We start from the raw sequence: 23583 nt of genomic DNA, 5'->3' as shown, positions 1-23583 counted from the left end.
ACTAGGGAAGAGCCCAACAAATATGAGGAGAATGGGAATGTTTCTAACCAGAGTTTATATCTCCCAGTTAATCAGAGCATCCATGCTGAAGAGAAGCTATATCCAGGTGTGGAGGGTGGGAAAGCTTTCACACAGTGTTTAAATTTCAACCCTCATCTCAGAGTTGATGTGGAAGAGACTCTCTATAACTCTGAGTGTGGTAACCACTACAGTCTGCCCCCACATTTCCAGGACTTTCCAAGAGTGCATCCCAGGGAGCAGCCACATAAACATTCATGCAGTACCAGCTTCAGTCAAAATGTGTGTGTTCAAGGCCATCAGCAACTTCACCCCCGAGAGAAACCTTTTAATAAAGAGGGTAGGAATGGATGTAACTGGAGTTCCAGCCCCCAAAGATCATCAGAAACAGAAGCCACACAAATGCATCACCTGTGGGAAAGGGTTCAGTCACAGATGGGTTCTTAACATTCACCAGAGGGTGCACACAGGAGAGAAACCATACAAGTGTGAGGAGTGTGGGAAGGTCTTCAGCCAGAGTGCCTACCTGCATGCACACCAGAGAGTTCACACCGGAGAGAAACCATACAAGTGTGAGGAGTGTGGGAAGTGCTTCAGTAGGAGTTTCTACCTGCAAGGCCACCAGAGAGTTCACACCGGAGAGAAACCATACAAGTGTGAGGAGTGTGGGAAGGAGTTCAGTCGGAATTCATACCTACAAGACCACCAGAGAGTTCACACCGGGGAGAAACCATACAAGTGTGAGGTTTGTGGGAAGGGCTTCAGTCGGAGTTCAAACCTTCAAGGCCACCTTAGAGTCCACACTGGAGAGAAACCATACAAGTGTGAGGAGTGTGGGAAGGGCTTCAGATGGAACTCTAATCTGCAAATTCATCAGCGGGTTCACACAGAGGAAAAATTGTATAGGTGTGGAGAATGTGGCAAAGGCTTCAGCAAGGCCTCCACTCTGCTGGCCCATGAGAGAGTCCACATGGGAGAGAAGCCTTACCAGTGTGATGAGTGTGGGAAGGCCTACATTCGGTCTTCCAGTCTCCAGATCCATTACAGGGTCCACACCGGGGAGAAGCCATACAAATGTGAGGTGTGTGGGAAGGGCTTCAGCCAGAGGTCACATCTTCAAGCTCATCAGCGAGTCCACACGGGGGAGAAACCCTACACGTGTGACACTTGTGGTAAGGGATTCAGTAGGAACTCAGGCCTTCTGATCCATCGAAGAGTCCATAGCAGTGATGAGTTCTGTAGGAGTGAAGAGTACAGGAGTGGTCATCCTTCTGAGAACCTATGCCGAAATGAAGGTTTGCCGAATACCGTCCTGTTGTGTTAATGAAAATGTAGTTCCTGTATCTCGTTTGAATGTCAGTGGTGGTTGGGAAACAACCTAACTAGAGATTTCCAAAAATCTCAACAACATGCGCATGAGCAGGAATTAACAAAAGCACGATTGTAGGCAGGAGTTTCATGTCTCGTAGCCTGTCCATCCCAACTACCAGGCAGGTGCTTCCCAAATTACCACTCAGAGTCTTAATATGACTTATGACCATTTGACCGATAGCTCAGGCTTATTACAAACTACACTTACATTTCAGGTTAACCATACTCCGTATTTACACTGCCACATCATGGTACCTTTTCTCAGTGTGCTATACCCATCTCACACTTCCCCTCTATCCCGTCTCTCCTGAATCTGCCCCCCTCCTTCCCAATATCCTTAGTTTCAACACTCTGTGTATACTTCATGTCTGGTTACTGACCAATTTGAGTGACAAATCTTTACTGTGTGCAAGATTATTCCACAGCATTTCTCCTTTTTGGTCTAATTAAAAGGGAAGGTGTGATGATATAGAATTGACTTTATTACTTATTCAATTACATGAAATAATCAGAAATAGAAATATATAACACGTATTTACCACATACAGCACAAGGAATGATGATTAACTATTGGTAGGAAAATATGCTAGAAGCCTCAGAATTTCATTTAAAAAAAAAACACCATGCCAACAGCAAGTGTTTGAAAAAAGACTTTTCCATCACTTGGCAGAAAGCCAAGGAAATTATAAGAAATGCCCTACTTCCTTTGATATAGCGAAGCTCCATGACCTGTGGGAAGGAACCTAAAAGTTACCCAGTGAAATTTGGCAGATGGATGTGTTTCATTTAGCAGAATTTGGAAAGTTAAAATACGTACAGCATGCCATAGATACTAAGTATTTCAATGAGCAACTGCTTTGAGTTCTTAAATGGCTGATTGTGTAGTCACACATTTGTTAGAATTTATGGCCATCATGTATCGCAGTTTAATAAGGATCAGGATAAACAATTAGGCTGAACAGATGTTTATTTAGGGAGAAATAACTCACAACATAGACAGGTGAACACCAACAGGTTCCTGCTTTCAAGAATGCCTCCAGAAGTCCTCCTCTCCCTGTGCGGCTTGCAAGAGAGCACTGTCCCACAGCTGGGACTTAGTTCCCCAGGTCACTTCCGCCCCTGGCTCCACCCCCAATGGGTGTGGTCAGTGCCACAGAAGGAGACAAAGTGAATATCCTACTACAGTCATGACTGACAGTGCTCTAGCACATGCTTCTTCATATTATAATATAAAGCCACTGAAATAGATCAGCCTGTATATTTAAGGATGTGTTGACCTCAAAGTGGGAACCAGGACATGTGTTATTTTGGACAACAGGTTTTGCTTTTGTTTCTACAGGAGAAGAAAAGTTATGGATACCATCAAAATTGATAAAGGTTTGATTTGAACAAGACAGACCTCTTAATCAGAAGAGGTGATAGTTCTTCAAACACCATGACTAACAAATGCTTTTCATTTGATCAAATATAACTTGCCAAAAGGGAACCTCCCCAAAGCTAGGGTCGAGGAAAGGATTTGTGTTTGTCTTTTCAAGGGTTTAAGGAATCCAGTTAAGGAATCTCAAGGCCACATGACAGATGAGACATGTAAAGAGTAAGGACAAATGATCCAGAAAAAGAGTGAATTGTCCTATCGGTATATCACATTTCCAACAGAATAAATTTTATAAATTTGCCCAAATGTTTGTTTCTGCTGTTCTCCACAGACATATAATGCATATGGTCTTTTTGTAGTTCCAATCCAATTAGAGATTAAGCTGGCTTCAGAGTTGCAGTATACTTCTCTCCTCCTCTAAACCCAAGCATGCTTGTTAAAGAAAAATCTAAAATCTCTGTCCTTTGTCAGAAGAGCCTCCTGGTATGGGACAGAAGAAAAAGCAAAAACTAATGGACCATTGAATTGCCACTAATCTCTTAAGTCTTTGGTTTTATTTTAACTTTTGAAATTTTTTCTTAAGGTATAAATATCTCCAAGTTAATAAGATTAATATATATGTGTTAAACTTTTTCATGGCATAAATGATCATATAGATGATCATGTAGAGTCCTGGCTAACTATCTCTAGAAAAATGCTTCATCCAGCTTCCTGTACATGATTGCGCATTAGAGTCTCTATCAGGTAACTAGGAATTAAGTTTTTGTATTCTTGATGTATATAAGAAAATATGATCCCTTATCCTTTTCGAGATCTGCTGCATATGACTTCTAAAATAAACATTTAAGTTTTCTGCACTGAACCAATACCATGCCTAGCCTTTGAAGTCTCCAAAAGGAGGATGGGGCCCTACAGTGTTTCCATCTGGGTTGTGGTGATCCCATTAAACTGGCAAACAGCACCCAAAACTCGGCCTTGGACTACAAACGGCTGAGGACAATCTCAAGGTGGCTAGCTGAGATGGCCCAGCCCCACAGACTACTCTCGCCTGGACTTGAGACAAGCCATGCACTTTCCCATTACACAGACACTGGACAGCAGATAATACAGTTTCCCATTTTTTTCAGGGTCCCTTAAAGATGCCGATGCCCCCAGATAGCAGGAAGTAATTTTAAGAACACGATGCCCACATTCCTGAAAGGTGGGGCATCTGGTTTTTTGGTCTTTCATTGGATTATGAATATTTGTCATCGTTTAAGGTGATTGCTTATTACTTGTTAATGGTAACAGTCAAGAACAAAGGATATTAGATTCAGAGTTCTGTTCTAAAAAAAGAAAAAGAAGGAATATAGAAATGATAGGATAAAGGGTTGACTATTGAATAGACTCTGAAAAGAAAAAGGGGACATATAGCTATGATAGGATAATAGGGTAGATTATTGAATCTCCTTTGAAACAAAAAAAAGCAACTACTAATCTTAAATATTTTACTTTGATATGGATTTTTTGTATATTGATACAATTTTGAGGTTATTTTTGTTAGAACATACTGTACATACATTCTTGTTCGAAGTATTGTACTTATACAGCTCATTTACCAATGCAATGCAAATCTTTAGTCCTTGAAAGTTATTACAAACTAGGATAAACAAATGCAGGTAAATAGTCACATATTACAGTTGAACTCATAGTCATGTTAGGGTATGCGTTCAAGGTCAAACATGTATTTTAAATAGGCAGGTGGACTTCAAGTACTTCAGATATCTTCAGATTATTTATGGCATTTAGGATGTTTTAATAAGATGGGTTTTTATTTAATTTTTTTTTATTTTAATGAGACATGGTTGCTCCTGGCAGCAGTAATCTACGTGAGAGAAGACGATGGGCATTGAAGGAACTCCATATGGAGTTTACTTTCTTTGTGGCAAAAGTTAACCGTTGGGCAAGAAAGTCTCCTTGCTCACACTGTTGTCCAAAGTGGACCAGCAGGACACACATAAAAAGCACCTGCCAAACCTTGTCAAGACAAGGAAAGACAGTTTTCTAGAATATCCTGCTTCACAAAAATGTCTGTCAGATATGTTAGGCCTGGGGCCTGAAGATGGGTTTCCCAGGGGAGCCTTCGATGACTGTCCAGGCAGCTAACTATTTCCGCAATTTCTTGGAAGTCTTGCTTGCACTTCATGATTACTCAGGTAATAAATAGTTTCTTCTCAGATATCGGGAGTTGAAGATTAGATCGTTCTAGTTTTCTTGTTAACAAATTCAGAAGAGAATCTCTCAAGAGGAATAAGAAGTGCATAAGGTCGAGCGACAAAAAGCTAGTTTTGGGCTGGTAATACAAGTTAGGTTAGAAGGTGAATTGGATACAAACAACCCTTTGGACTCACCATGATAGAATAGATAATGGAGTATTTTCTCTGAATTTGTCCAATGCAAATGGACTGCACATTGTTAATGTAATTCTTGACTGTATACATTGTATATGGTTATTATACTTATTGTATATAGTTTTTCTATGTTAGTTAAGACTTTTGCTTTTTATTTAGACAAAAACAGGGACATGTGTGATATTTTGTGTTCTGACAAATAAAGCTTGCTTGGAGATCAGAGGGTGGAGCTACTACTAGTTAACCATAGAGGTCTGGAGGTTTGTACAGAGAGAACACAGGGAGTAAGTGATAAGACTGGGTGGAGAGAGGAATTGATAAGGAGAGGGCAAAGACAGTATCTCAGCCCTTTCAATCAGAGGAATAGGAGAGGTAAGAAGTCCCTGGTGACTGATGCTCGGCTTCTCTGAGCTTCCAGTTTTACCGTGATATTGGACTCTGGGTTTTTATTGATAAACCTAATTAGGATCATGCTTCACAAGGCTGGCAGGCATGGAGAATAAATAGAAGGAGAAATCTGGGAAGAGAGGAAGGGGCAAGCAAAGAAGTTGCCAGTCACCCTGCTACACAGCCAGACATGAAGTAAGAAAGAAAAGTTACACAGAAATAGAGCAGGGTAAGGCAAAAGGCAGACAGGATAAGTTAAGAAAAGCTGGCAAGAAACAAGGCAAGCCTTTGCCAGGCATTTATACATAATAACGCTGTGCGTGTTTATTTGGGAGGTGTAAAGAGTAAAATTGACCAAGTGTCATAATCATGAGTCATGATTATGAGTCGTTTACGGGGATGTGACTCCCTCTTCTGGCTTCCTTAAGCACTACACTCTCATGGTAAATATACATACCCTCAAGCACACAGGAACACACTATTTAAAATTATTAGTTTCTTTTGTAAAACCTGGTTTTCTACCCCTTCTTTCTATATTTCAAGTTCCTCCATGCACTTTCTGTATAATAGCTGATTACACTGGGTGCATGGTAGCTCTGTTCAGTTTGCTTTGCCTGAGTTTTCTTGAATGTCACATTTGAAAAGTTTCCCTTTTCCAAGATTATAAGGGGGGGGGGGGAGTGAAGGTTGGAGCGCTGAAGATCACAGCGCTCGGTAGGAGTGATGCAGACTAAGAATCCCCTAAACTCGGTGACTCATGCAAATGGTCTCGAAGGGAGCACACTGCCTGGAAGGAGTTCCTGCAGATGCCAGGAAATGTAGGCCAGAAGACCCAAGCCTCCTCTGACACGCTCTAGAAAGGCGCCATTTAACACAGCCTTCCATAGAAAGGAGGGAGAGTTTTGTGGTTAGAAGATTTTTATTTTAAGAAACGCTGAGGACACTGTTCTGGGCCACAAATTGTGACATTTAATTTAGTTTTCTTATGGAGGCAAATCCGCATTGGAAAGGCAAAGAGGAACTTAGAGAATTCTGGGAAATGTAGTTCACAACTCTAGCATGCCTGGATACTAGGATGACTTCCCCTGCAGGAGGCAAAGAGGAACGCCCTATTCAGGCCGGGAATTTTGGGAAATGTAGTCCGAGATTCCACAGTTTTTAGGATAACCTGCAGCAGTCTGTGTCGCACCTGCTCCCCCGGGGAATTCTGGGAAGTGTAGTCCAGCGGCCTGTGCGGGAAGAGTCGCTTCCGCCCCAGGTGTGCGAGGCCGCGGCCTGTGTTTCTCTCGGAAAGGTGAGCCGTCCCTGCGCTGTCCCCTGCCGCATGTGCCGGGGACTTTTCGGGTCGCCGCGGGCGGTGGCCACGAGGCGTGGACCCTGGGGAAGGAACTCTGCCTCCGAAGGGCAGGGCGCGGGTGGGCTTTGAGTGAGCCTGCCCGAGCGCGCCGCGGTTGCGCACACTGACTCGGGCCTGGCAGGGGCTGGCGGTCACCAGGATGGTGCGGGTCCCGGCCCCGTCGCAGCCCCGCGCCCCCTCCCGCAGCCCCGGCCACTGCCAGCGGTGCCATCTCGCAGCCTGGGACATTGTGCTCCGAGTGCTTGCCCCGTTGCGGAGAAGCACCCCGGTCCCCGGGAGCTGCAGGGACCCACGGATGCTCCCAGAGCTCCTGCTGCAGGGTCCCGGCCCCAGCCTGCCCTCTGCCAGACCCTAAACGACTCGGGTGTGGATTCTCGTGGAGACAGTCGTCCCCAGCTGTTGCCTCCAGTGCCCACTGTGACTTCTGGGGGGCGGGTGTTGATGGAGCCCGGTGCCCCCCCCCCCCACATCTTGCCTTCGTAACCCTGGATTTGAAAAAGACTCAGGGGAGAGAGGCAGCAGAACGCGGCGTGGTTGTCTGAGTGAGAAATGATCCCGTAGTCTCAGGCCTTTGAATAAGTGGCCCAGAGGTAGGGGAAGGGGATGCTTCTGGAGGTTTGGCTTTGCTGGGGAAAGTAGTCATGGGCTCGAGGGGCTGGTGAGGCTCTGAGGACGGAAGGTTTTACTTCGCCGCAGTTTGCTCTCTCTACTTCGTGCTTTGGGTTCAAGATGGGAGCTCCCAGATCCCTGCTCCTGATGCCACGCCTGCCACCTGTTGTCATACTGTCCCTACCGTCAGGGAACCCTCTGGAACCTGAAAGCCGAAGGCATAAAACATGCATCTTTCTTAGCTGTAGAATGTATTGTCCACAGCAGAGCACATGCAACCCAAGAAGTTTCTGTACTTCACAAGTAGGTTTTAAATGGTAGTATTAAACTTGCTGAAGGGCCATTGAGAATGCACTTGCGGCCAAGCCTACGAACGTGAATTCAATCCCGGGACCTACATGTTGGAAGGAGAGAACCAACTTCAACGATTGTTCTCTGTCCTCTGTAGACGCACATGACCACATAATAAGTAAATAAAATTTTATTCTAAAATACACATTGTGAACAAGTAGATGTGTTTGTTGCAATCCAAGATCGACCACTAAAGGCAAACAAATTCTGAAGCTAAGAAATGAGTGAACTTGTAAAAAATACACACATACACACACACACACACATACCAGCCCAAATGGAAGCAGACAGTGAGTAAGGGAAATAAAATCTGGGAGGAGAAATCACAAGAAGAATACATTGGTGGGCTGAAGTCCAGCCACCTCAGTAGTTACAGGACGCCAACTGTTCTGGTTTTACAACGTTGCTGTGATAAAATCCTCTGAGGAAAAGCAGCATAGAAGGGAAAGTTTATTTCAGCTGACAGTTCCAGGTTCTGGGCCATCATTGTGGGAAAATCCCAGCAGGAGCTTGAAGCAGCTGGTTGCATCATACCCAGAGTCAAGAGAAGAAATTTATGCATGCATGCATGCATTCATGCTTACTTGCTTGCTGACTTCTGCTCAGTTGAGTTTCTCTGCTCTTTTCCAGTTCAGAACTCCTTGCCTAGGGAATAGTGCCTCCTACAGTGGGCTGGGTCTTCCCACATCCATCAGTTAAGTTAACCCCACAGATGGGCTGGGGAGATGGCTCAGAGGTTAAGAGCACTGGCTGCTCTTCCAGAGGTCCTGAGTTCAATTCCCAGCAACCATATGGTGGCTCACAACCATCCGTAATGAGATCTGGTGCTCTCTTCTCACTTGTAGGCTATGTGCAGATAGAGCACTCATCTCTAAAAATAGACAACAATAACAACAACAAAAACCAACAAAACCATAAATAAAATTAAGAAAAGAAGATATGCCCTCGGGCTAAGCTCGATGATCCATTCTTGAGAATCTGTTTACAGGTGAGTCTAGATTGTGTGAAGTTTGTAATAAAAGCCAACTATCACACTAATACACCAAATATACAGCTGAGTGCTGGTGGTGCAGGCCTTTAATCCCAGCACTGGGGAGTTTAAGGCCAGTCAGGTTTACAGAGCGAGTTCCAGGACAGGCTCCAAAGCTACAATGGAATCCTGTCTCAATAAACTAACAGACAAACATAATGGCCAACCCCATTATTTAAAAAGATTGCAGATTGGAGCTAGGGATAGTTATGGCAGCACACTTGACTTTTTTCCCAGCACTTGGAACAGACAAACAGATCTCTGTGAGTTCCAGAGCAGCTTGGTTTACATGGTGAGTTCCAGGTCAGCCATAGTGAGACCCTGACTCAGTAAGTGAATAAGCAAATAAGTAAGATCAAACTCTCCCTCTTTTTCTACATATATGTATGTATGGATGGATTTACATATGCATGTGTAGATATGTATAGATGCATCAGCTTTAGTGTCCACTAGGCCTGAAATCACAACGTCATTTTCACTTTGTCCTCTCGTCATTAATAACAGTTCGTCAAAACACCTTTTCCTAGTATTTTCAAAACCTTCTGTCCTATAATTGTAGCTGTTTTACTTTGAAATATGGTGACGACAACAACTGAGCAATTCTGTCACCAGCTTGTATCTGCATGGACTTTTACACACAGGCCATCTATAAAAACGTGATAACAATCTGTGGGATTTGCAGCAGCAACTTTAGGCAATACTCATAGAGTACTTTCATAATAATTTAAAAAGAGGGTCATAGATTTTCATAGATTCCAAATAACATGTTCATGCAACTTGCCAATTATTAACAGTGTGGGTCAAACAATTTACTTGTATTTCATTTAGTGGAGAAATAATGTTTGTAAGCTCTTTATCAGTAAGAGATTATTCTTTATGAGCTTTTACCTTAGTAGCCACATATCTGATAACCTAACAATGCAGTCTGTTTCAGGTGTTACAGTTTTATAGAATTTAACCAGGAATTTCTAGAAAGTAACTTAAAGAGCAGAGGCAAATTCTCAGTGATGATGAACGGACAGGAATATACCTAATGATCCAGTTCAAAATCATGAAGTTTGCTCTTTAAGTTCATTCACTATGAAAATCAAACATTCATCTAAGCATTAATTAGACAATCAAAAGAGAACATCCTCTATACAATGAATTGCTGGTATCTCTGGAAATCAAACAGCATTTCACTTAATATTTTGTGCCCTTCTCTAATTATTCTTTACTAGAAGCTGGGCTTGTTTTAACTCTCTCTCTCCCATGAAGAGATCACTTATAATGAGTTATTCCCACTATTGGGGAAAAACAGTAACACAATTTTAACCAAAGTTAAGCAAACAGACAACAAAATCCTAAGCTCTTGCTCAGGCTGTGGCAATGACGCCACCTGTCAGTTCGTTGTGATTGATGCCACTGCCCTGAGCTGAGGGGCAGTTCTGTGAAAGCCGGGAGGCAGCGAGCAGCCAGACACAGAGCTCTGAGTTTTAACTGGTCTCTTTCTTATATAGGAAAGAGCCCTTTACCCTTCCACTGTTCCTACTGGGAACAGGCTTCCTCTGTTTATCTTTCTTTTATGGGACCTTTTAAGCTTTAGTCCTTGTTTCAATATTTCCCCCCTTTTTACCAGGAAAATCCTTGATTAAAACATTTCCTCTTTTCTATAGAGAAGTTTCCTCTTATTTCCTTCCTTTTCCTCTTCTCTACTGGGAAGTTTCCTTTTTTACTCTTTGTCTCAGGGAGACATCTTTCTGCCTTTAGAATTTGTGCAGTTAGCCTTTCAGCCTTTTAAATGTCTAAATCTGTCTCATCCGTTGAAGGAGGAGAGCCTTCTCCAGGTCCTGTCTTCACTCACTTTCACTGTCCTGTGAAACGGCATTCCTGTCGACTGTGAAGGAACCTCCTCCGCTGCTTGAGACATTTAGCAGGAGAGTCTTCTCTTTTACTTTCCTGTTCTCCAACAGATACAGCTTCATGTGACGCCTCACTCTGCAACGGCTCCAGAGCATTTCATATTAAATTACATAAAGACCAATTTTTTAATGGCATGGACTCTCCTCTCTGATGAGCTCTCCTTGAAGCTCTCAACCTTTGTGTCCATACCCTCATTTTCAATTGAGCAGGAATTGCCTGAAACCATTGGCAAGGCCATTTCATTAATACCAAAGGCTCTGTGAGCTGTTCCCCTAGCAGGCATTTTAATAACCCCACATACCGTTGCTCCTGACATGGGAAGTTTCCCGAGACCCTGGCGATCCTGGAGTCCCCTTAGCCTGAGGGCATTCTTCTTCCATTAATAAAGTGGCTGGCTCCTCTGTCCTTCAGCAGATCCTTTGCCTATTTTCAAGCCCCGCATTGGGCACCAAATGTTCTGAGGCAGGTGTGGGTTCATGATGGGTCCGTGGAAAGAAGACTCAGACACCTGAAGAATGAATCTGGTGTTCCCTGGCTGCAGGGGGCTCTGCTTTCTTGGGACTGAACCATTCTCTCCCAGGGCTTCTATTATCCTCTAGTTAACACCATAGAAAGTTGATTTCCATATCCTCAGAACAATCTGACTGGGACTCCACAGGACAATGTCAGATGCTTATTCTCCATAAGAAAATATGGCAGTTCTCTGGGTTGTTCTACTAAGTTGTGCACAGGCTTTGAACCTGTGGGAAATTCAGACCAGATTCACATAGAGGTCAACAAGAGAAACCAAAGGCAGATTAGGGCTAGGTGCTGTCATTCTGGAGCTGGAGGAGGCGTAGCCCACAGGGATTCTCCAACAGCCCATGCCCCTGTTTCTCTTTTCAAACTGTAATGTTGATTTTCATGTTCATATTTGTGCAGTTCATGCCTGTGTGTTTGGGGGACAAAGGGCATGCAAGTCCAGGAGGGGGACATCTGGTGCTCTGCTCGGCTCTATCCCTGCTTCATTTTCTTGAGACAGAATCCCTCACTGAACCTGGAGCTAGACCAGTGGCCAGCAAGCCCCAGCAGGCCCCCTGTCTCCACCTCCCAGAAACACACAGCCATGGAGTTCCATTTCACATGCGCGCTAAGGGTTGACCTCAGGTACTCTATGCTTATCTACCGACCACTGTCTAGTCACTTAATTGTTTGCTTATTTTTCAGTGTTGGGGGTAGAATTCAATGACTCCACCACTGAGCTGCACCCACAACCCTCGCTGGTGAGTTTTTTTTTTTTTTTTTTTTTTTTGTGCCTCTACCATTGAAAATTATGGGATACTATTCTTGGGGAGACATAGCCAAATGTCTACTAGTTCCAGATTGAGATCCAGTGACAACCCAAAAAACCCAACTTGGTGACCCAGTGACTTTTATTGGGGTTACTTACATGAATATGTGATGGGAAATGTTCGTCTGTATATATGTTTCTCTTATTTGTTATGAATAAAACAGTTTGGCCAGCAGAGCCAGAAAGATAGGCAGAACTAGGAGATGAGGTGAATTCTGGGAAAGATAGGCAGAGAGAGACTGTGGAGAGATGCCATGCAGTAGAGGAAGGTGTGACAGGTACAGACCCTTCTCCAGTAAGCCAAGACCACGTGGAAATACATAGATTTATAGAAATGGGTTAATAATTAAGACAGAGCTAGCCAGTAAGAAGCCTTAGCTATCGGCCAACAGTTTTATAACTAATATAGTGTCCATGTGTTTATGTGGGGCTGAAGTGGCCGTGAGACCAGACGGGACAGAAAGCTCCAGCAACAAGTATGGGTGAGGGATTACTTACAGGAGCAGAAATGACTCAAAGACATCTGCATCACCAAAGCCCACCCTTGTACGAGTGGCAGCTCGAAAGCTGTGAACCTGGAGCACGTGGCACAGGCAGCTCAGCCAGGTATAGAGGGTCCTCCCTGGTGCTTCAGTTGGTCTGAGTCTCTCTTCAGCTCAGCTGATCTCTTCTTTGGGGACTTCAGCTGATTGACCCTCTTCTAAGCTGCGCTGCCGCTCGAAGGGAAAGGGCTAGGGAACCTGCACAATTCCAGGAACTTCCTGAAACTTTTTAATTGTTTTCTTCCATAATTTTATTGAGGTTCCCTGCATGATGGAATGTTTTACCTCCATCTAAGGAGGGTCCCTGCAGGATGGAACATTTCATCTTGAAAGACGTTGCTACACAAAATTGAGCCAAATCCCAGCCTCTTAATGGGAGATCTAGACAGGGCCTCTACCACTGAGCCATGCCCCCCAGCCCCTCACTGGGGGATTCTAGGCAGGGGCTCTACCACTGAGCCACACCCCAGCCCCTCACTGGGGGATTCTAGGCAGGGGCTCTACCACTGAGCCACGCCCCCCAGCCCCTCACTGGGGGGTTCTAGGCAGGGGCTCTACCACTGAGCCACGCCCCCAGCCCCTCACTGGGGGGTTCTAGGCAGGGGCTCTACCACTGAGCCACGCCCCCAGCCCCTCACTGGGGGGTTCTAGGCAGGGGTTCTACCACTGAGCAATATACTCCATCCCCTTAGCAGGGTCAGAGGGCAGGGGCAATTCTCTGATGCAGGGTAGAATTCATTTCTGTGCAGTCATAGGCACATAGGGATTTTTATTCCTTACAGTAGCTGTCCACTCCTGGGGCACAGAATCCCAGCAGCCCTCAACCCTGAGTGCCAGCACTGTAACAGCCTGTTTGCAGATGACAGAATTGAAACGTAGAAGGTTAATGGGCTTAAGGCTCAGGTTACTCAGTGGGGGCATACTAGCACCATGCACCTTTTAAAAATGACTAATATTTATTTAGTGTCTGTGTGTACAGAAGCAGGTGTCCAAGGACAACCTGTGGAAGCCAGCTGTCTCCTTCCATGCGGGCCCTGGGGATTAAACTCAGGTCATCTAGCTTGGCAGGAAGCACCCTTACCTGCTGAGCCATTTCAGCCCATTACCAGTTTCTGAGCATTGGCATTTTGTCCCTTGATGCTACTTGGAGCCAATACATTTCATTACTCCCCTTCACCACATTTCCCAGGATGGGTGTGAACATTTGGGAAGGCTTTTCCTGCCTATAGCCTAGGGTGGACATCCCGGGGGAGCTGGACCGTGGCCCGTGTGCCCTACTTTGCAGCACATGTATGTGCCTGCCCCTGGAGGCGAGGGGCATCTTGACCTCCCCCTGGACCAAGTTGTATTTCCCCTCTCATGTGTCTGTCCTGTCCTGCCTTCCCAGGCCTCCACCATTTCCTAGAAAAGAGGAGGAGAAAATGGCCGAATTTCAGGTGAGTTGATTTTCATCTGTGTTATATGCTCTTAATTATGGTTTCTGTTGCTGTGAAGAGACACCACGACCCTGGCAATTATTTTTTTATTTGTTTGTTTTTTGTTTTTTCCAGTCAGGGTTTTTTTGTGGCTCTGGAGGGTGTCCTGAACTAGCTCTTGTAGACCTGGCTGGTCTCAAACTCACAGAGATCCGCCTGCTTCTGGCTCCTGAGTGCTGGGAGACCCTGGCAATTCTTATAAATGAAAACACCTGAGAGTTGTGCATCTTGATCCAACGGCAGCAGGAGACTATGTGTCACACTGGGTGTAGCTTGAGCATGTGAGACCTCAAAGCCCGCCTCCACACCAACACACTTCCTCCACCAGGGCCCCACACCCAATAGTGCCACATGAGTCTGTGGGGGCCACGACCTACTGAAAGCACCATGCTTCCTCATGTCTCAGTGCGGGTGCACAGTTCCCCTCAGGCCAGGGTGAGGAGTGGCAGCAGGTACTACTCCATGTATATGTCAGGCTCATCAAAACAAAACAAAACCTTCCTGTGTTTAGTTAGTTATTTTAAAATATATTTGTTTATCCGTGGGGATTAGACCACATTATGCCACAGTGTGCCTGTCAAAGGTAGAGGAGCAACTTTCAAGATAAGTGGTCAGGTTCAGGGAAAGTGCTTTACCTCCGAGCTGCCCTCATATCTCATCTGTTCAGTTTGAGTCAGTCCCCTTTGTGGGTGTGGGGGAAGTTAGTTTTCTTTTCTTCCCTCTCTTCTTTGAATGGGGGTCTCACTCTGCATTGTGGGCTAGCTGCATCATCTGCTATCAGTGCCTGGAGGAAGTTCAGTGTCCAGACAGCACTCAGGCTATACAAAACATCAGCAAATGTGGCAAGGGCCTTTTCTGTCCCAGGGGAAAATAAGGAAACACTCCCTTTCTGAGGCACACTTTCTCTTTTACTTCCTTTCAAACATCCTCTGTGAGCATCAGTCTTCACATAGTTACATTTTTTACCTACAGCCACGTATCTCTCTTTACGCACATACATCTCCTGCTCAGCCCTACACCTCTGCAAATAGTTCCGTCTGTTTTCACATAGTTATACGGCCACACGTCCTCCACACGGTTACCTCCTTCACGGTTCTTCTCGCGTGTCTCCGTCACACTTGGCCACGTCTGGGTTCCACCACACACATCCACACTCACACCTCCAACCAAACCCCAGGCTCTACATGTTACCTTCCCAGGGCCCGGTCCATTCACATAACGCATGATAAGTTGCGTGGCTTCTTTCAGGCTCCGTAGGGGACACTGACTGCCAGGGAGGAACGCTCGGCTGCATACTCAGCGGTTGGCTGAACCTCAAGCCTTTTGTCATTAGGAGCGCGATCAGAAAGCCAGCCGCTGCAGGAAAGCTACTTCTTAATGGTTTTGGTTTAACAGACACTTGGGAAATTGTCCTTAGCAAATCATCAGCTTGTTAAACACGAGTTGTCACCTGCTGTATACTCGATGGCAGCTCTCTGCAAAACACTACCCTGATGTGTGCTTCTGCGAGGGTGAGGGCCGGGCCAACTCCCAAAACACCTCCATAAACACCCATGTCATGTGCACAGGTATGGACACATGCACACTCACAGACTCAGATGTGTGTGCATTCATACACATGCACACATGCATGCATCTACACATGTGTACCATGCACCTATGCACACGCACACATGTACACACAAGGATTTCTTTGCAGTCCTCATGGGTGGATCCAGCAGATGGAAGGCAGAGATCGGTACCTCTGCCTGAGAGGCTCTGAGTCCCACACAGCTTCTCCCTGCCCATCTTCTCAGCACCACCGCTTGTGTAGTCATACCCATGTGTTTGGTGTCTCAGGGGATGGTGACGTTCAAGGACGTGGCTGTGGTGTTCAGCGAGGAGGAGCTGGAGCTGCTGGACGCTGCCCAGAGGAAGCTGTACCGGGAGGTGATGCTGGAGACCTTCAGGACGCTGCTGTCAGTGGGTGAGGCTGGGATCTGGGTTTCCCCGAGGACTGGGTCAGGGACCGGCTGTGTGGGGGCCCAGGGCCTCCTGGCCTCATTCTCTGAGCACCGGAGGTGCCTCGTGGCTCCGTCCACCTTCTTTTGAGCTGTGCATGAGAGTTTTGTCACCTTGACACAAGCTAGAGTCGCCTGGGCAAGGGACCTCAGGTGAGAAGACAGATCTGTCAGGTTGGCCTGGGGCAGTCTCTCTGGCATTTTCTTGACCAGTCCTTGCTGTGATTGTGGCCCGGGCCCCTGTGGGTGGTGTTGGCCCTGCCAGGTGGCTCCGAGTTGTGTGAAGAGCAAGCCAGTCAGTAGCACCCTCCATTATAGCCCAGGCTAGACCGTTCTCAAACTCACTGTGTAGGTGAGGGTGGTCTGGAACCTCTGCTCCGCCTGCCTCTACCTGCCAGGTGCACCGATGACAGACATACACCTCCATACCCAGCTCTTTGTTTATGTAGTTTTGACAAAGGAGACGTGATCAATTGTTTGCTTTCCTGTTTTCTTCCATAGCACATGAGCCCTTCAAACCGGGTCTGATAGCCCAGCTGGAGACTGAAGAGAAGATTGGCATGGTGGAGGCCCGGGGAGGTGGGCTCTCAGGTGGGAGCTGCTGGGTCAGCGGGTGGGAGGACTTTCCAGAACTCAGGGCAGGGCATTCATCTCTCCCCTTACTCTCCACTGATCCCCACTTCATAAGTAGGATAATGGGGTTTACAGCACTCAGAGCAGGGCCCTGAGATGGCTTCATGAATACGGTGCTTGTCACCAAGCCGGAGACGCAGCTCCCATCCCTAGATCCCATGTGGTGGAAAGAGGGAGAAAACTAACTCTCAGGTTGTCATCTGACCACCTCAGTCATGGCAGGGCTGGAGCACACTCATAGAGTCCACACACACACAGACACACGCACACACAGACACACAGACACACGCACACAGACCACACACACACAGACACACAGACACACGCACACACATACACAGACCACACACACCACACAGACACACACACACATACATACACACACAGACCACACACACACAGACACACAGACACACAGACACACAGACACACGCACACACATACATACACACACACAGACCACACACACAGACCACACACACAGACCACACACACACAGACACACGCACACACATACATACACACACACATACATACACACACACACAGACCACACACACACAGACACACGCACACACATACATACACACACACACAGACCACACACACCACACACACACACCACACACACACACGCAACACACATCATACATACACAGACCACACACACACAGACACACGCACACACATACATACACACACACAGACCACACACACCACACACACAGACCACACACACACATACACACACACACAGACCACACACACAGACACACACACACATACATACACACACACAGACCACACACACACATGCACACACATCATACATACACAGACCACACACACAGACACACACACACATACATACACACACACACAGACCACACACACACGCACACACATCATACATACACAGACCACACACACACAGACACACGCACACAGACACACAGACACACGCACACACATACATACACACACACAGACCACACACACACAGACACACAGACCACACACACCACACACACACAGACCACACACACACAGACACACGCACACAGACACACAGACACACGCACACACATACATACACACACACAGACCACACACACACAGACACACAGACCACACACACCACACACACACAGACCACACACACACAGACACACGCACACACATACATACACACACACACACACAGACACACGCACACACATACATACACACACACACAGACCACACACACACAGACACACGCACACACATACATACACACACACAGACACACACACACACATACATACACACACACACAGACCACACACACACACACGCACACACATCATACATACACAGACCACACACACACAGACACACGCACACACATACATACACACACACAGACCACACACACACCACACACACAGACCACACACACACATACACACAGACCACACACACACAGACACACACACACACACACATACATACACACACACAGACCACACACACACACGCACACACATTATACATACACAGACCACACACACACAGACACACGCACACACATACATACACACACACAGACCACACACACACAGACACACAGACCACACACACCACACACACACAGACACACACACACATACATACACACACACAGACCACACACACACAGACACACAGACCACACACACACATACATACACACACACACAGATCACACACACACAGACACACAGACACACGCACACACATACATACACACACAGACCACACACACCACACACACAGACCACACACACACAGACACACGCACACACATACATACACACACACAGACCACACACACACAGACACACACACACGCAAACACATCATACATACACAGACCACACACACACACACACACACACGCACACATATCATACATACACAGACCACACACACCACACACACAGACCACACACCACATACACACACACTCACACACACCACACACACACCACACACACACAGACACACAAGCACACACATCATACACACACAGACCACACACACCACACACATAGACCACACACCACACACACACACTCACACACACCACACACACACAAACACACACACACCACATACACCACACACTCATGCTCACAGAAGACAAAGAAATTTTTTTTTGCTTTGGGAATGTCCCCTTTTGTTTCCTCTCTGGATCACTCCACAGTCGAGGATAAAGAGACCATGACATGCTTAGAGTTCACTAGACATTTTGAATGGGGCCATATTTGATATCCAGATTCTGTTAGGAAAAACCCACATCTCTGTGAGTTTGAAGCCAGCCAGATCTACAGAGCAAGTTCCAGGACAGCTATGGCTGTTGCACAAAACAGAATAAAAAAAAAAAAAAAAAAGAAAGAAAAAACCCATATCCTTTGTTGTTGTTGTTGTTTTGGAGACTGTTTGTTTGTATATCCCTGGCTGTCTTGGAACTCGCTCTGTAAATCAGACTGGCATCGAACCCTCCAGAGATCCTCCTGAATGTTGTGATTGAAGGCAAGATCTTAAGGTACCCAGAGAGCCATGATTTTGTGGCTTCTGTGTGTGTATCAGGTGTTTTGTAAGTAACCATAGAAACAGTATGATGTGTCAGTCTCCTGCTGTGAGGCAAGTGCTAAATCCCAAAGTCTTTCAATAAAGTGTTCACTTGTGCATTTGTCTGGATTCTCATCCTCATAGGAAGCAAGTACGGGCATGCTGTGGAATTTAACTCCTGTTGCCCCAGAGTGCTCTGCTCCTGTCAGACCTGGCCACATGGTGCAGGCGTGCTACCCAGGGGACAGGATTCCATGAAACGATGTCCAGAGAGGAACACTGAGTCTCAGAACCAAGGAGATTCTCCTTGCCTGGTGTGTGCAGGCATGCCAGTTCAGATTTCTGAAGATGGGAACTACGTGCTGCCTCCTGAAGATGATGAGTCTGCCTCTATGAAAAATCAAGGGTTTCCTTCACTGAGCGCCAAGCAGTCTTTGTGGGAGTCACATCTCCGTAGGGCGTGTAATTGTGCATGGGAAGGTCAGCACACGTTCACGAGAAACCACTTGTGTAGGTGTGACATCATCAGCTGGTTCCCATGCCGCAGTGACAATGAGGGGTTACACAGAAAGGGGGAGAGCCATAGTTTCCATGACTACAGAGGAGAGACCATGGAGGTGCCCTCACTTAAGCAGGACTTGATGAAACCAGGGCCCGAGCCCTGCCCGGGTCCCGAGGGTAGAAAAGCCTGGAGTCATGGCAACAGTGAGGACCACAGCTGTCTCTCACATCAGCAGTTCCTCTCAGGAGGGAAGGCCTGGACACACAGTTCACGTGGAAAGAGCTGTCACGACAGGTCAGCCCTTCACATCCATCACAGTGTGGAGACTGGAGATGAAGGTGCTGCTGAGGGTCCTCCTCTGTGTTCCCCTCTGAGAGCGTGTGCGGAGCAAGCACTGTGCCAGTCCAGTGAGAACATCCACCCTGACTCCCCTCCTAACGCTTGTGGGTGTGCCCGCCCAGGCGGCACCTCCCAGAACTGCAGCATCCCCGAGAGAACGTCTGATTGTTGTTTACACTGTAATAGTGGTTTTAGGGCCCACACTAGGGAAGAGCCCAACAAATATGAGGAGAATGGGAATGTTTCTAACCAGAGTTTATATCTCCCAGTTAATCAGAGCATCCATGCTGAAGAGAAGCTATATCCAGGTGTGGAGGGTGGGAAAGCTTTCACACAGTGTTTAAATTTCAACCCTCATCTCAGAGTTGATGTGGAAGAGACTCTCTATAACTCTGAGTGTGGTAACCACTACAGTCTGCCCCCACATTTCCAGGACTTTCCAAGAGTGCATACCAGGGAGCAGCCACATAAACATTCATGCAGTACCAGCTTCAGTCAAAATGTGTGTGTTCAAGGCCATCAGCAACTTCACCCCCGAGAGAAACCTTTTAATAAAGAGGGTAGGAATGGATGTAACTGGAGTTCCAGCCCCAAAGATCATCAGAAACAGAAGCCACACAAATGCATCACCTGTGGGAAAGGGTTCAGTCACAGATGGGTTCTTAACATTCACCAGAGGGTGCACACAGGAGAGAAACCATACAAGTGTGAGGAGTGTGGGAAGGTCTTCAGCCAGAGTGCCTACCTGCATGCACACCAGAGAGTTCACACCGGAGAGAAACCATACAAGTGTGAGGAGTGTGGGAAGTGCTTCAGTCGGAATTCCTACCTGCAAGGCCACCAGAGAGTTCACACCGGAGAGAAACCATACAAGTGTGAGGAGTGTGGGAAGGAGTTCAGTCGGAGTTCACACCTTCAAAGCCACCAGAGAGTTCACACCGGGGAGAAACCATACAAGTGTGAGGTTTGTGGGAAGGGCTTCAGCTGGAGCTTTAATCTGCAAATTCATCAGCGGGTTCACACTGGAGAAAAACCGTATAGATGTGGAGAATGTGGCAAAGGCTTCAGCAAGGCCTCAACTCTTCTGGCCCATGAGAGAGTCCACACTGGAGAGAAGCCTTACCAGTGTGAGGAGTGTGGGAAGGGCTTCAGTCAGAAATCATACCTTCAAAGCCACCAGAGTGTTCATTCTGGAGAGAGACCATACAAGTGTGAGGAGTGTGGCAAGGGCTTCAGCCAGAGAGCATATCTACAGGGTCACCATAGAGTCCATACCACCGTGAAACCATACAGATGTGAGACGTGTGGGAAGGGCTTCAGCCAGAGTTCCCGCCTCCAAGCACATCACACTGTCCACTTGGAGGGAAAACCATACAAATGTGAGGCGTGTGCGAAGGGATTTAGTGAGAGTTCCCGTCTCCTAGCACATCAGAGGATCCACACAGAAGGAAAACCCTACAGATGTGAACAGTGTGGTAAGGGCTTCAGTGGGTCTTCCAGTCTCCATGCCCATCAGAGAGTCCACACCGGGGAGAAGCCTTACAAATGTGAGGTGTGTGGGAAGGGCTTCAGCCAGAGATCAAATCTTCAAGCTCATCAACGAGTCCACACGGGAGAGAAACCCTACACATGTGATGTGTGTGGTAAGGGTTTCCGTTGGAGCTCAGGCCTTCTGATCCACCAAAGAGTCCATAGCAGCAAAAAGTTCTGTCGGAGGGAAGAGTGTAGGAATAGTCATTCTTCTGATGACCTATACAGAAATGAAGGCCTGTCAGATCTGTCAAATGCTGTTCTCTTTTGTCAATGAAAACAGTGTTCATACCCACACATGAATGTCAGGTGTGGTTGGGAAACAACATGGTTTAGAGCTATACCAAGAGTTTTTCAAAATGAACAAACTATTGCAGAGGATCAAGAACTTCTCAACATGCGTGCCAGCAGGAATTAAGTACAATGTCCTTGTCCACTAGAACATAACCTTCATGATAGAGACATTGTCTACTGCCAAGGCCGTAAGACCGTGACTAGATATGTGGCTCAGCTATGATGAGCACTGGCTGCTTTTGAAGAAGACCACATGGAATCTGTCTACATGGGACCCAGACATATGTTCAGGCAAATCACTCATATACATGAAAATAAATGAATGAAACCATGCATGTGTAGTCGTATGTTTCCTTCCAGACCACCTGGTCCCAAATAATCACTCAGAGGCTCATATAAAGTACAAATGTTCAGCCAATAGCTCAGGCTTGTTACTAGCTAACTCTTACACTTAAATTAACCCATAATACTTGTCCATGTTTAGCTACATGACTTGGTACCTTTTCTCAGTATGGCATTCTAATTGGTTTTAATAATAAAAGCCCAGAGTCAGATGTCAGGGGAAAGGCTGAAAGATCAGAGAGACAAAGGGACAAGCCACAGACTTACCCAGCATGCCAGCTTCTCAGCTGGAAAGGGCCAAGTCCATTGTCTGCCCTGCATTTTCACTTCTCTCCATCCAGTCATATATACCACGTCTGTTTCCTCCCCCCAAGTGTGGGCGCCGGGATTAAATCTGTGCTGCACCACTGCCTGGCTTCTGTTGTTAACCAGGGACTCGCTTCTCAGTCTGACCTCCAGACAGGCTTTATTTGTTAAAGCACAAATAAAATATCACCACATTTTACTTTTTTTGTCATAAAAGAAAAACTATATACAATAAGTACAATAACTATATACATTATACAAGGCAGGAAATACATCAGCAATGCATTTGACAACTTCAGCAAAGATATTCCACTATTTATCCTATCTTGGTGAGTCTGAGTTGCCCTAATTTACCTTCTACCCTAATTTGTATTACCAAGACTATCTTTTAATGTCTCTACCTCTTAATCCTGAATGCTAGGATTTAGAGTGTGTACCACCACCTCCTAGCTTCTGGCTGCTGGGATTAATGGTGTGTATTACCACTGCCTGATCTCTATAGCTTATGGCTGACTTTGCTTTCTGAAACCCCATGCAAGCTTTAATAAATCATAAATAAGATATCACCACACATCTTTCTACCCTTATAATTGAGGACTAGGTTCCAAGACTGCTATAACTAAGTCTCTCCAATCTTTTATTTATTTATTGGTATTTTTTGAGACATGTTTCTCTGTATTGTTTTGGAGCCTGTTCTGGAACTCACTCTGTAGACCAGGCTAGGCTGGCCTGGAACTCACAGAGATCTGCCTGCCTCTGTCTCCCAGTGCTGGGATTAAAGGTGTGTCCCAGTATGCCCTGCAAGTCTCTGCAATCTTGAGGGATGATCCTATTACAAGTTGACCACGTTTAATTCCGCTTCACAAAAGGTGAACACATGCCATAAGAGACTATTTCTTCCTTGA

At 46.2% G+C, this 23583-nt stretch overlaps 2 protein-coding genes across 2 annotated transcripts in view; both read left to right on the top strand.

The window, feature by feature from the left end:
- Nucleotides 1–3266, top strand: part of LOC127238857 (zinc finger protein 180) — a 36679-nt gene extending 33413 nt beyond the window's left edge. Inside the window, exon 6 of the mRNA XM_051207611.1 lies at nt 476–3266. Coding sequence (XP_051063568.1) covers nt 476–1342 — 867 coding nt within the window. The 3' untranslated portion in view covers nt 1343–3266. The remainder of the gene's footprint in view (nt 1–475) is intronic.
- Nucleotides 3267–11959: 8693 nt separating this feature from the next.
- On the top strand, nt 11960–22363 carry Znf112 (zinc finger protein 112). Its single transcript, XM_051207714.1, has 5 exons — nt 11960–12052; nt 14050–14098; nt 15977–16103; nt 16639–16746; nt 19510–22363. Exons 1-5 carry the CDS (start codon nt 12015–12017, stop codon nt 22011–22013), a joined length of 2826 nt encoding a protein of 941 aa, XP_051063671.1. The 5' UTR covers nt 11960–12014; the 3' UTR covers nt 22014–22363.
- Nucleotides 22364–23583: the final 1220 nt, after the last annotated feature.

This window comes from Phodopus roborovskii, unplaced genomic scaffold (assembly GCF_943737965.1).
Source record: "Phodopus roborovskii unplaced genomic scaffold, PHOROB, whole genome shotgun sequence".
In the NCBI taxonomy this organism is placed as follows: domain Eukaryota; kingdom Metazoa; phylum Chordata; class Mammalia; order Rodentia; family Cricetidae; genus Phodopus; species Phodopus roborovskii.
Note: the sequence above shows the minus strand (reverse complement) of the source record. Positions and strands in the feature narration are given on the sequence as shown.

Coding starts and splice junctions, on each gene's coding strand:
- Znf112 (XM_051207714.1), top strand. CDS start 12,015: ATGACTCCACCACTGAGCTGCACCCACAACCCTCGCTG. Junction 12,053..14,049: donor TGCACCCACAACCCTCGCTG/GTGAGTTTTTTT, acceptor CTGCCTTCCCAG/GCCTCCACCATTTCCTAGAA. Junction 16,747..19,509: donor AGGTGGGAGCTGCTGGGTCA/GCGGGTGGGAGG, acceptor TCATCCTCATAG/GAAGCAAGTACGGGCATGCT.